Genomic DNA, 14,919 nt, shown 5'->3' on the forward strand with positions numbered 1-14,919 from the left:
ATTTGCAATGTTGCCACTGATAGAAAAAACGGCTGCGTGTTCTGATTTACAATATGGTGATAGGATACACTGGGAGATAAGAAACAGCATGACAGAAAGAGCAATCATGCATCTAAGAAGTGTTGGCAGTATGAGCAGCAATTCTCCAGCATTTCTGACAGAATCTTTCCCAATTCTACCTAGAACCTCTTCTACACACACCAAACATATCCTCAGTCTCTAATGAAAGTGTGATTAGAATTGCATTAAAGTGGAGAAAAATACTTAAGAGCCAGCTATGAAAAATACTTAAGAGCCAGCTACTTGCAGGAAATGGCCAGAAGAAATGAAATAAAATGAAAATGCAGAAGGCCTAGCAGTCTGGTAATCTATATTGTGAATCTGTGTAATGGGTAAGTCAAAGGAATATTAAAAACAAACTAAAGTATTTCCATGTATATGGACAGATGCTGAACCTCATCCTCATCAATATCTACTTCACTGTTATGAAAGAAACCAATTATATATTTTTTTTCATCCAACAGAAACCAGATATAACATCTACCTTTTATAACAATAACAACAACAAGAACTTTATTGTCATTGTACGTGTATACACAGTACGTTGTATACCCATACAACGAAATTCACTTAACACCCAAAGACCAGGTCCAACACACATAACAATCCCCAAACACCCCCCCACCCACCACAAATTCACCGCCCCTAAATCACCCAAACATCCACAGAACAGACCAAGTAATGCTGTCCAACAGTTCACTGATGGTGGCCCTTTAGTTCATTGTTGAGTGCAATTATAGCTCTGGGATAAAAACTATTTAGAAAACATGTGGTCTGAGTTTTAATTTAATTTAACCTTTACTATCCTTTTTATACTGCACTACAAGGCACAATAAAGATTTTAAGAAAGCTGAGACAGAATTAGTAGACTAAACCACAGGGTTGGAAATAAATTTTAAAAATAACTAATATCCTTAATGAATGAATTAATTTTTTTAACCCTTAATATCTTAAATTGTGTTCATTAAGAGGATTACAATCATTAGTAAATTTTGCAAAAGCCTTAGTTTTGGAACGCAGATGGAGAAGAAAGAAACATTAATTTTTATTCAAACAAAACATCTCACATCACTCTGAGTGATAAATTACTTTAATTATTTTCATTTTGCTAAACCTATGTTCCTGTAATTTTAAGCAGGTAATAAATTGTCTGTTGTTTAAAACAGTTTATACAGCTTTGAGAAGAAAGAGTAACAAGGAAACAAATATTAAAATGGGATGTGAATGATATATTTCTGCAACACTTTTGAAACACAACACTGCAGGCTAATAATTAGGCTGTTTTTTAACTTTGATTTTGTAGTTAATTAAATAAGCTGTATGTATTTATTTCAACGTCAGGGTATTTTTACATTGTTCTAATGGATTATTTGATCTTAATTAAAACAGAAATATCAGGCTGTTATAAAAATTGGAATAAACAGATTTTGCTTTGCAAGACATATTCAAGCAGAAGGTGGCTCATGGCAGTGTAATCTGGAAAGTAACTTTGTAGATTAATTACCACACTCATTTTCCTGGGCTTTTTAACTGGACAGCAATATAAACATTTCATTTTTTTAATTTGCTATTTGAGGGGCATAATGGCTCAGCGGTTAAAGATGCTGAGCTTGTCAGCTGGTGAGCTAACAGCAGGATTCAAAACCTAGGTGCCCTACAATGGGGTGAGCTCCCAGTACTTGCCCCAGCATCAGCCAACCTAGCAGTTTGAAGCAGTTTGAAATCATGCAAATGCGTGACGTACAACTACAGTGGGAAGGTAACAGCATTCTGTGCGCCTTGGCAAATAGTCATGCTGGCCACATGACCATGGAAGGGTCTTCAAACAATGCTGGCTCCCTTGGCTAAGAAATGGAGATGAGCACCGACCCCTAGAGTCGGACACGACTGGACAGGGGAAACCTTTACCTTTTAGCTTATTTGATTTTAGTTATATGTGTATCTATTTTACTGGTCTGCAACTGAAATAAAACTTTTCTTCCTCTAAATTAGGAGTTACACTTAATAGTCTAAATCAGCAATTCTCAATATGGGTCATACGCTTACTTCCCCAGGAGGCCATGCCATATTTCTAGGGGGTTCTGAGTGGAGCACCCAATCTTAACTGCCAAAGGCATGGTCAATTTGTTATATTCCTCACATCTGTGATAATTTTAGCACTATTAAATTAATAAACAGTGGAAATCATGTATCTATAGTACCTTTTCCCCAGCTAACTATGGAGGGAGGGTCACAGAGGTAAATATAGCTCAGAATGGGGCCATGAGTAAATAAAGGTTGAGAACTATTAGTCTACATGACCTCTTCCAACCTTAAGATTTTAATAGCTTGTGTATATATTCCATACAAAGAATCAACACAGATTATAAAGAACATTTCTTATTTAGGGAATAATCCCCAGTTTGGAGGTTCCATTTCCATTTCAGTTTAGAGGTCTAACATTTCCTTATTGGGGGCAATATCAGGGCAATATGCTGACTCTGTAAATCACTTAGAGAGGGCTGTAAAGCACTGTGAAGCGGTATATAAGTCTTTTTTTAAAAAAAAATTGATTTATATGCCGCCCTTCTCCGGAAACTCAGGGCAGCTTACAATGTGCTCAGCAATAGCCTTCATCCTTTTGTATATTTATACAAAGTCAGCTTATTGCCCCCACAATCTGGGTCCTCATTTCACCTACCTTAGAAAGGATAGAAGGCTGAGTCAACCTTGAGCCTTGGCGAGATTCGAACCTGCAGTAATTGCAGGCAACTGGTCTTAATAACCAGCTTAATAACAGGGTGCCTTAAACCACTGTACTACCAAGTCTTATTGCTATTGCTATTGCTATATTCTGTGCTAAAGATTTTACACTTACTCAAATGAAACAAGTACTGTATTTTTTGCTCCATAAGATACACTTCCCCGCTCCCTAAAAGTGGGTGGAAATGTCTGTGCACCTTAATGGAGCAAAAAATACAGGCTGCGGTGGCGGGATCCTTTTACAGTGTTGAACCCCGCCTCTTCTGTCTTTGTCATTGCCTACCTCTAAACATGAGAGAACAAAATATATATAAATGAAGAGACAGAGGGTAAACCCAACATATTTCAAGAGTTATGTACTTTGTACTTTATGTAAAAGGTTCATGCACAACAATTAAGAATGAATTAATTTCAAAGTATTTGAATAAATTATGATTTTCAAAGTGAAACAATTATAGTTTGAATTGGAATTTATTTTGACTATAAATAGACAAATAAATATATTAGAAAAATAATATTTTTTTAAAAAATGTGGGCTTAATCCTATTAATGGTGCTGACTACCAACTTTACAAAATTACAATTGCTATGACAAAATAGCTATTATTAAATGTAAAAGAACTCAGACTAGCTGATATCCAGTATCCAGTATCAAATTATTCTTTATATATTGGATGTGTAATTCTCAGCAAAAAAAAACAACAACAACCATTCCACCCATATAAAAGTTCAATCTAGTGCAATTACCCAGGTTCCATTCAACTTCTTCAGACTTCTAATGTCATCAAAATAAAGACCCCTAATGTTTGTCTATAAAATATACTTAAAACCTGGTGCAATTCCCTTAATTGTCCTCATCTCTCACTCAAATCCTTATCTTTTAAAAATAAATTATCTATGGTATAATAAAACACCATCGGCATTATCACTATCAGTCAATTGCAAAAGGCAGCTTAGAACAGCTTACATCCTGTGACAAGCTGCCTATCTCAAGTCCTTGGGAAGTCTCAATAGGTGAATAACAATGCCAATCCAGTCTAAACATCTGGTTAATTGCAACAAACCATAACAACACCAAAATTTCAAGCCCATCTCTAAAGTAATCATTCATGGTTATTACTTTTGCCTGTTTGGAGACATCCTACTGCTAAACAGGGCTACAATCATTTCAGTACAAATACCAAGTGTAATATATATGTGATGGCAAGTACACTGAACTGAAAATTTGGAATATAAATATATTCATATATATATTAACATGTTAAGAAAATCATATGTAAATGATTCCTAACTATGATGCATGCCAAAAGCAGAATATTGAAGAGCACAACAAAGAACTGTGGTGAATCAGACCAAAATCCTATCTAGTTCAAGGAGATGCCAAGAAAAAATCCCCAAGGACAACAGCAGCCTTTCATTTGTATTCTCCAGCAATTGATACCACTGTTCCACCATATGTGGCATTTCTGTCAATTCAGAACTGGAATTACACCTGTGTTCTCATAAAGTCACAGATTTTCAGCAATTCAGCTAATTCATTTCTGGCTTAGCTCCAACACAGAGGAAATGCTGCAAACATTACTTTGCAGCATTAATGAAGGAGCCACAAGCCAAGTCATTTCCCACTGGAGAGATGTCTGGCCTGTTTTCCATGCCCTGGCTCCTCAGCTATCCCACATCATTTTTGAAGTTAAGGCACTACCACAATTCATAAATCTTGCCTTCTAAAGAACATCAAGATGAATTTGGTCTTCTGAAATAAGCTGTTCTCTGAACTCCTTTGATATATTAAAGCCGTTGAAGGGCAGACAAAAAACATTGGAAGCTCTTCAAAAATTAAAGGCAGCATGGTTGCTTCGTACACAAAAACAGACATGCAAAAGTTAGGATTACCTTCTTTCTGCCCCCAACCTCCTCAAGCAAGCAAGCAAACAAAACCTGGGCTAGAGCTGTTGTTCTGGAACTTAACAAGGACAAAGCCAGACAATATGTACACAAACCAATAAATTGTATATGAATAGTGGAGATTGTGCTTCTGATTAGGTAGATTTGAGGAACAGAAATAAGAAATCCAAAGAGTTCCCTATTATCCCTTTATAGAGCATTCCTCGAGAACTGGATGAGCAAGCCCTGGAGGTTTGCTTAGCAAGTGCCTCCATTTCACAAAAATAAAATTAAGTTAGTGGTTTACTCTACCATACCTCCCTCACAATCCATTCTTGTCTCTTGTCAAATAAGCAAAAATGTATTAGCAACACTTCATAGTAAATGCTGGGTATAGAATAAAGACTTGGTTGCTGGGAGTGTGCAGACCAGGCATATATTATCAATCCCTGCTTGGAGGAAGATAGAGATATTGCCCTGCTTGAAATTTGCTCCACTGGATTTCACATTCTGCATCAGACATGATTTTGTTACTGGATGGGGGAGAGGGGCATACAGTAGTGATGATTGTCTAAGCCAGGGGTCCTTCTCACAAAATGATGGAATTTGCTGCCTGGCATGATCCCTTCCTGACTTCCTGAAGCTTATATCAGATGCTATAAGATCTGAGGGAAGGCTCTGAAAATATTTGTAACTATAAGTTACTCAGCAGAGTCAAAATAGCAATGATTTTCAATGTTTTCCAAACTTAACTCTAATTCACTGCACAAGCTAAGGGTTGCAAACAGCATCTGCACTCATTATAGCAAACATAACTTCACCGATAGAATCTGCTAAACAGATACTGTATATGAAATATTTTAGTTGTAAACTACCCAATGTTGCTTTGAAGAGTGAGGAAGGGGATGTAAATTCAATCAATCAATCAATCAATCAATCAATCAATAATGGTTAAATTCTTGTGGGATTATAAAATCATGGACCCACAGGTTAGGACTTGTTATGCTAAATGTTCAAGCTATTGTGGAATTTTGAAGTTATTTGGACTAGACAATCAAAGAGAAGAAGTTAAGATTCAAAATGGTAAAAGCTTGGGCTGAGCGATAAAAACAATTTAACTGTATTTGGCGGGGGGGGGGCGATTGAAGAGAAACAAATGAAAAGAGGAGCAAAACAAACTAATAAATAAAAGTTATAAGGTAATCAGAGGCAGAAAATAGAATTAAATTCACTTGCTTTTTTAAATAAAGCAGGTTAAGTTTGAGATAACCTATTCAATATTTATATTTCAACCTCAGAATTAATTAAATTATTGCAATAAATTAACACAACATAAAGAGAATAACTTATATTTGTACTCTGACAAGGGCCACATTAAAACATGGATTTGCAATAAAGTGTCTCTTTAAAAGAGTGATGCTATCTTGTTTATCCAATTCCTTGCTTCACCCAGAGATACAATATTTCTAGTAAGAAAAGGAAAACTCAGAACAGACTGGAAACTGCTGAGCCATATCCAATTGCAGAACAATTTAAGAGACTTATATTTCTGACTAGCAATATATTTATTTCCTGTCAGTTGAAATGTGCACTAGGATCCAATAGACTTGTCACCTTTACATATCAGCATAAATTTATACAAATGTGCAATTATAGCTTTGATACATATTTTGTCAGTAATTTTTAGTATTAATATAGTGTAGTAGTTAAAGGTACCAGGCTGGAAACCAGAAGACTATGAATTCTAGTCCCACATTAGGTATGAAGCCAGCTGGGTGAACTTGGGTCAGTCACTCTCTCTCAGTTCTAGGAAGTAGGCAAGGGAAAATACCTCCAAAAATATAGCAAAGAACACTGCATGGATTTTTCAAGAGTGACTTAAAGGCAAAAACAATAATAATGCAGATCTAATCTATACAATACTTTTCAGAGAGAATAAATAAGAAGAGAGGCTGCTGACTTAAGAAACATATACTATGTGTTGAAAAATGTATTGTTTGCCAATCTCAAAGAAAAGTGTTAACTCTGGAAATATGGTTACGAGAATTTAGGTTTGATGTAAATGTGAGGCAAAAACTCTGTGGGAAAGGTAAGTTCTGAAGAGATAGTAGAAGAACTGTATGATTGAATAGACAGTGTTTGAATATAGTAATAGAGATGCAACAGTGTGAATTTCAAAAGAAAAATATTCAATATACTTCAGAGATTATACTCAAAGGTATAGAGGTATATTGTATAAGATGTTTTACTGTTAGATAATAACTCCAGCAAAAATAAATAATTCTGTCTTCCAGAAATGTTATAAATATAACAAACAGGTTGGATTTTTTTTAAAAAAATACATGATAGCAGTGTTGCAAAAACCAACAATACCAGAAAATAATGCTATGTAGAATACAACAAATTCTGAAATCCCATTGCAATCCACGGTATTCATACTAAATTTTACTAACCCATGTATCCCTTCAAAATATATTAAATTAGTATTATATATGTTAATGATTCCAAGGATTCTGTAGGGCTTTTATTGGAAATGATTTCTGATTTCCTCTTTGGAAGAACAGCAAACCAAATCTGGGAGAATACCTTGATGTCTAGAAACATGTATTGAAAAATTAAATTGACACAGAATTAAATCTAGTTGATAATCTCAACTAAGTTATCAACTAGAATTAAATTCTTGGACTACAATCTTATGCATAGAATCATGCCATATCCAAAATTTGGGTTATGCAGTTTTATCCTAATTTAATATATTATTTACTCACTACAGTTTTTCAATGACTTCAGTTGTGTTAGCCAAGCATGGTCGTTGATCAAAAAATATATATGAAATATCTTATAATATCACAAACTTCTAATGATTGTTAATTTTATGATATTTCATATTTGTGGCTCATTGTCCCAAATTTCATGTCTGGAAACCTAACATAACATTTTTTAAAAAGTGAAATTATTAATGATACAAAACTGGGAGAGTAAATCTGGTGAATGTTCAGCGATGGCAAAACTGGCACTATATATATTCATAATTTAATTTAAGCAGGAATTGACACATTACATAGCAAGGCAGATTCTACATCTGGGACATGGCTTCTAGGAAAAGAATCAAGAGATAAATTAAAAACAACAAATGGAATGACTTAAACAGATACAAGCAATAAACACCAATGTTTATTATTAAATATTAAAGATAGCATAAATATTTAAGTAGTGGTTAATGGCTGGAGGAAAAGAAGGAAATGAAGGCAGGAATGTATCACCAAAATTTCCTTCACAATGTTTTCAACTTACATTTTATTTTACAGTTTTAAATTTGCATTTTGTATCTTTATTCTTTGGTACTTCTTAACCTTATACAGATGATATGTCTATCACTTATCTATCCATGCATATAAAAGTATTTCATGATCTGCAATTTATTTGTTCCATCTGTATTTGACATTTGTTCAAAAATATATTACAACACGGACAGATGAGGAAAAGAAAGAAAAAGAGAAGATTTTCAGACATGAAGAAAACCAACACAGAGTGAGTAGAACTGGTTAACTCAACAGGAGACTTATGAAGAACCTTAAGACAAAGTTGGAGGAATCCCATAACTTTGTCACCTGTCATCAAAGTACTTCCATTCCAAGACAGCAGCATATTGCATATCCAATCCATATTTCCTGAAGTTTTTCTCTAAGAAAAAGGTTCCTCGATTTTTGGGACAGATTTCCTGCAGCTCCCATTTTCTCATCACAATACTCATCACAATACTAACATTTATTTCTCAGCACAGGTTATTTTCAATTGATGTGCCTACATGATAAATTATGTCTCTAGTCCTGTATTTTTCTGATGGAAGCTCTAGACAGTTCTCAGGGAGTTAAATCAAAGGTTATAAAATTTACTACTGTATTTATTTTTTGTCTTACAGAAGCAATTTTCATGGCAACATGAGCATTTATCTTGTGCCTAGTTATTACATGGAGGACACAGTGCTTAAAATGAACCTGTATGGCAGATTTAATTTAGTTGACTTGCACCCCTATGTTTTATTCTGTCAATATAGCAAGTACTTCACTGAAAATATAAAGAAAAAAGGAGTATAGAAAATAGCATAAACAGCAGCCACAATTTTTAATAATCGTTTCATCCCCTTTGATGAAATCAATTGCTTATTCTGGCACATAGGTAAAGTAGAATGGCACAAAGAACACTTGAAGCACAATTGCAATAGCTTGATAGGATGTACCACATCTTTTATATTTCAGAAGAAAAGGAATGTCAGCAGGTGAGGCAAACTATTTTTTTAATGCTTCCAAAAGCAAATACAGAAAGCAACAGGATTTGGTTTTTTAAAGAAGATTTTTTTTCTCCACAAAATCCATTTCTATTGTATTACTAATAATTTTTTAAAAATATGCGTGCACACACACACTTAGGAAATAGAGTGATTAGGCAATATTATTAAGCTGTCTATGTGCTGTTATTTAAATACAGTTCTATCAAAAGGGAAAATATTTATTCTCAAATTTACAGCATTTCCAAGAAGATATATCCTTTATTTGTCAAAATATCCCCTATGGACAACTACAGAAGGTGCAACTGACTTATAATTACAACTTTAAAAGGGCCATATTGCAGCTACCCTTTCATTGGGCAAGACAGAAAAGCCATGTTTCGTATTTAAAGAAAAAAGGGGGGAAAAGTTCTTTGGTCAACTTTGCTATTCATCTTTCACCATGATGAGAAATATTTCATTAAGCTAATGAAGTATTATTAGTATTGCATTATATCTACATAATAATAATACAATATAAGGTATTATTGCAACCAAAATCTTCACATGAAGTATTTAAAGAAAATGAAGTACTAATGCAAACAACAATATTTTATTTATGAAGCTACTGGTTTTAGACTTCTATTTTAGATTTTACAAAGAATATACTTATATGCCTCCTTCTACCACAAGCAACCCTGTGTAGTAGATTAAACAGAGGATGAATGAACAGCCCAAAATCATTCAGTGAGTTTTTCATGGTGAGAATGGATTCGAACATAGGATCTCCTTGAGTTCACCAATAGCTAACACAGACTCTCTAGGTCATCTCAGTCATCCCACTTGTCTGCCACTCACACTACTGACAATGAAGGTCTAATTACAAAGGCTCTTGAAGTATTTCCTATTTTGAATCCAGGATAAAATATACCGGTAAATTCAAAGGTGACACCCAAATGTTAATTGATAGCGACTAGTGTGCCGAATAGCCTTTCTAGCACTGAGCCAAGGAAATAGTCTTGCTCAGGTATAATGATGCTGACAATCTGTGCTGAGTTTTAGTCACACTTATTTGAAATCTTGCATTGGGTCTAAATAGTCTTATATAAAAATTTCCACTGTTAAAGAGAAGGATGCTGTAGGAATCTCAGAGTTGCAAAAGTGAAGACAAAGCTGGCTAGCCATGTTAAAACTGTGCCTTGCCTAGTTTGACCTACTACAGCAGTGTGTCAGAATAGCTCTGAACTGCTGGAGGATGAATGCAATTTATTGGGAACTTGCTGTGATCTGTGGGTCCCCAATAGAGCCTCATTGTGTTGGATTCAACTTCCTAGGGACAAATGTTCTCACACTGACAGCACAGGAAAATCCCAAGAAAAATAGAGGAGGGGTATAAAAAGTACACTAAATTCTAGAGATCAGAGAAAACATACTTAACAATGTACAAAAAAGATCAGAGTGATGTAGAACCATTAAAGGATTTCCAAGTACCTTTAAGAGGAGCCAGCCTGTCATCCACTTGACCATTTTTGCTGCCCAACAGACATGCTGATAGAGATCCGTATTCACTACTCCAGGATCTACAACGTTAACCGTCACATGGCTCCCTTGTAATGTCAGGAGATGTTGCAGTTGATAGCTGAATAATACAAGGGCAAGTTTGCTTTGAGCATAAGCTCCGTGAGGTGAATACAAGCAACTGCGCATAGAGGGAAAAAAAGGATTGCATAAATATAATTTCAGAATGAAGCATGGCACAGTTTTCAGATACTTACTGATGATAACCTATGAAAGGGAATTATTAATTATGAAAAGGAAATTATGAAAAAGCCATACACAGCAGGAACTCTATAATTACTTATTATCTTGCAGAAATCAATGTAGCCTATACTAAGTGATTTATGGAAAATGTTTGAGATAATATAAACCAGAGATGGGCAACTTTTGACAGCTAGGGACCTCACCACTGCCTTTTGGGGTGGAGATGAAGTGTTACAGTAGATTGAACTTTCCTTGGTTTCAAGAAAAAGTCTTTGAAGCCTATTATGTGACAGTTTGTTTTTTTTTTGCATGAAAATAGTAAAAAATTATGCACCATTTTTCACAGTAGTTGTCAATGGAGACTCTAGAAGCCACAGAGAATGATCACATGAAAACCTATAATCAAATAGTGTCTCATAGCACTGTCTCAAACTAACATTTTAAAAAGGCATTAGCTTTTGTATGTCTTTTAATAAAATGTGTTACTATTTAAAGATACAGCTAGAATCTTTCTGATCCGTAGCTATACTGTAGACTGTCAAATTTTTCCTCCTATAATATAGATTATAACACATGTCAAAAAACTGTTCTTCCTTCGAATGTTACAATCAAAATTTCAGAATACCATATATGATTCTGTTTTCTTTGGTTTCCAAAATTCCTTTCTTGCTTCAAATAAAGGCAATCCCTTGCCATAGGGTTCACAAGCCAGATCTGTGGTAATTATCTACTGTACATTAAATAGTTGTGCGTGCTTTGAACGAGAGCCAATTTGGTATAATGATTAAAGATACTAGACTAGGAACCATGTCTATGATCTAGACTATAGGTTCTAGGAACAAAGCAAGCTGAGTGATGTTGGTCCAGTCACTCCCAAACCTAGGAAGAAAGCTATGGCAAGCCACTTTGGAAAGTATTTGTCAAGAAAACAGCGGGAACTTATCTAGGCAATTGCCAGGAATTAATGCTAACTTGAAGGCACACACTTTATAGAAATAGAAATCAAAGTACATGGTATGAACATAGGATAAAAACAAATTTCCATAGTAACATAATTTATCTTAAAGAATATTGACAATGGCTGTGTAATGTAGAAATGATAAGGACTATATTTTTTTTACATATTCATTTCAAATCACTTTCCTAGAAATGCATAGGTCCTGTTCAAAATACTATTGAACAAGCCAATGTCAAAAACTGAAAGTTTCAATAGGACTCTGAAGATCTCCAGAATCTTAATTCAATGCAGTTTTTATTGTGCAGGCACATGATTGTTAGTTAGGGATCATCAATTAGTATATATTAGCTTTGGCTTTTCCCATGCAGATTTAATACATGGTTTTTGTAAATGGTACCCCACACACTGTGGTCAGATACACATATGTCCACACTGAATGCCTCTAATTATGATGTCACTTAAGTGCTGTAACGTTAAGAATTTCTTGAACATTAATATTGAATACAATTGGAAAATGTATTCAACTTTGTGGTTGGAAAGGCATTCAAGAGATCACAATCAGAGAAAAAAATAAAAAAAATATGTCTGGTATTTAGATTTAATAAACTGTTACCTTTACTACAATGCTTATATAATATGAAAATGGGTATTTCATATAATCATCTGGAGATGCTGGTCCTTATCCTTTTGCTATTAATAACAGAAGATGGGGAAGCCTACAAGTCACAACAGACAGACAGATATGCACGCTTAAATGTGGCATTATTGTTGTTGATGTTATTATTTTATTTAAGGCAAACCTGGGTATTTTATGACACCCAGCCCACATCTGGATCTTGGCTGTCCCTGCCTGGACTGTGAAGGTCAATTGAAAGTTAGAAAATAAAATGTAAATAAATGCACTTCAGGAGGCAGGAGAGGAAACTGGATGAGCTCCTTTAATTGGCTGGTGAGAGAAAGAGATTTTTCCACCTAGGGCAGAAGAGCAACAATATAGCTCAGGTGAGGTGAAGCTCTGCGCTCCCTCCCTCCCTCCATGCTCCTCCTCCCTCAACACATGCGCGCTGGCAGCAGAATTAAGTTCAGCCTATTGGTTCATGCCTCCACAACAGTCCCACTTTCTCATGTGGCTCCTTGGGAAAATTAATTGCCCACCCCTGATTTAAGGAATATAAATTAACCACATAAATTAATTCTCCTGTTCTGTTTATTGAATTAGGTTTTTATTTTTGCTATTTCGGTTTCCTTTAATTTAAATATTTCTCCCATTAACTTCCCATCAATTACAATATTTGTCAGAAAGAAATAGATGTAATGGCATTATATATCTGATAGAGGATATGAATTAAACACACTAATTAAATTTCAATTTCAATATACTTATTACAAAAATGCAAGTTGCTGCGAGATTAAGAATGACTATTTTAATCTTATGCTTAGCTAATTTATTTTTATACTATTTAATAGCAATTAATCAACTGAGATGTATCATTATTAGTCTTTACTCTTTTACAGTGCTTTACAGCCCTCTCTAAGTGGTTTATAGAGTCAGCATATTGTCCCCAACAAATATAATAGGGTCTCTGGAATCAAACTTCTAGAAAATCCCAAAAGGTGCCTTAAATGGTCTGCATTAAATGGTTAAAAAAAAGTCAAGATGGAAGCCACAATGATGTGACTGAAGGTCTTCCTTGTGTTTAGGTATATCAAAAACACATGAAAACTGAAAAAAAACCCCACATATTACAGATACCCCTTACACTTCTTTTACATCAATTCAGAATCCCTAAAATGCATCCATTTAACAACACACAGTATATCCGTTAAATACATACTGATAAGAACACATCTAAATGACACTTCCTTCTCCCTTTAGGATACATAAAGATGCTGTGACAAAGTATGTGTTCAGATTAATAATGAATATAATTAACATGGTACATACACAAATAGTTTAGATCAATGTTTTTCAAACTTGGCAATTTTAAGATGTATGGACTTCAACTCTCAGAATTCCACCACCAGCTAGATCAGAGGTCTTCAAACTTGGCAGCGTTAAGACTTGTGGACTTCAACTCCCAGAATTCTCCAGCCAGCATAGCTATGCTGAATTTTGGGAGTTGAAGTCCACAAGTCCTAAAGCTGCCAAGTTTGAAGACCTCTAAGCTAGATGAACAAACACTGTTGATTCAAAGAGAGCATTTCAATAGTTAACTTCTTAGAAGTTACTGCCAGTCTATGGCAATAGATCTATTGAAGCCCTCAGAATAAGAGACAGCTGTTATCATAGGTCAGATGTTCAATGACCTCATCTCCCAAATGGAGGAGAGTGACTATTTTAGTATATCTTTGTGTGGTTTTACAATTACTTTACCAGCAGAAGGCACTGAATCATTTGTTTTCTACCTATTGGGACATATGTCAGGCAAAAGAAACACAAAAGCATTGACATACACAGAATATATGCATTTTAAAGTAAATATAAAAGTAATCAGTTATAAACATGGACTATAGTTAGAAAATTATCCTTTGTTGGACAACATATAGGTGAATTATGTTAAAGTCTGTATAGATCCATAAATATAATCTTGTGGACCATGAAAGGCAAGTAGAAGGAATGATGTACTATAACTGTACAGCCAACATATAATGAGAATAGAGTTTTACTGGAATATGTGGAGACCAATGACCTTAATGTTTAAGTCTGTGGATTGCCATCTAGGACAGCAAAGCAAACAAACAGTTTTAAAACTATATTAAAATTATATCCACCTTAGAATGAGGTTACAATCTTACATAGAAAAAAGAATGAAGAATGATAGCATTAAGGAAGTTGAGTTTGTATCAGTGGGTATCTTGCACCAATGCACTATATATTATCTTAGAATGGAACTTATTTTGTTTGGTTCAATATCTTGTACTTTAGGCATTTGTTTCATATTCCATTGAATACAAGATGCAGCATACTATATGAAAAATAATGTAACATATAACACTAATCTAAATGAGGCCTCAATTACTGTTTCTTTTGTGCTATGTTCTTTCATTCATTTACCTACTTCTACTTAGTAGTGCTCATTATTAAGAAGAAACGAATGGATATTGATTGACACACATTGGAATAATACATCAAGGACTACTTCATGTCAATTCTAACTTTCTGGAGGCTTTTCACCTATCAAGACTTTTGTTTGAGTTTTCTCTTTAGAGATATGTAATTTGGTAGAGCTTACAATTAGAGAGCTATA

The 14,919-nt window shown here is 34.5% G+C and overlaps 1 protein-coding gene across 1 annotated transcript in view; it reads right to left on the reverse strand.

The window, feature by feature from the left end:
* Positions 1-14,919, reverse strand: part of DHRSX (dehydrogenase/reductase X-linked) — a 104,259-nt gene that overhangs the window by 10,338 nt on the left and 79,002 nt on the right. Inside the window, exon 6 of the mRNA XM_070943588.1 lies at positions 10,444-10,651. Within this exon, the coding sequence (XP_070799689.1) occupies positions 10,444-10,651 (208 nt within the window). The remainder of the gene's footprint in view (positions 1-10,443; positions 10,652-14,919) is intronic.

The sequence above is a fragment of the Pituophis catenifer genome, unplaced genomic scaffold (assembly GCF_029215685.1).
Source record: "Pituophis catenifer annectens isolate HBS135680 unplaced genomic scaffold, rPitCat1.0.hap2 SCAF_4, whole genome shotgun sequence".
Lineage (NCBI taxonomy): Eukaryota > Metazoa > Chordata > Lepidosauria > Squamata > Colubridae > Pituophis > Pituophis catenifer.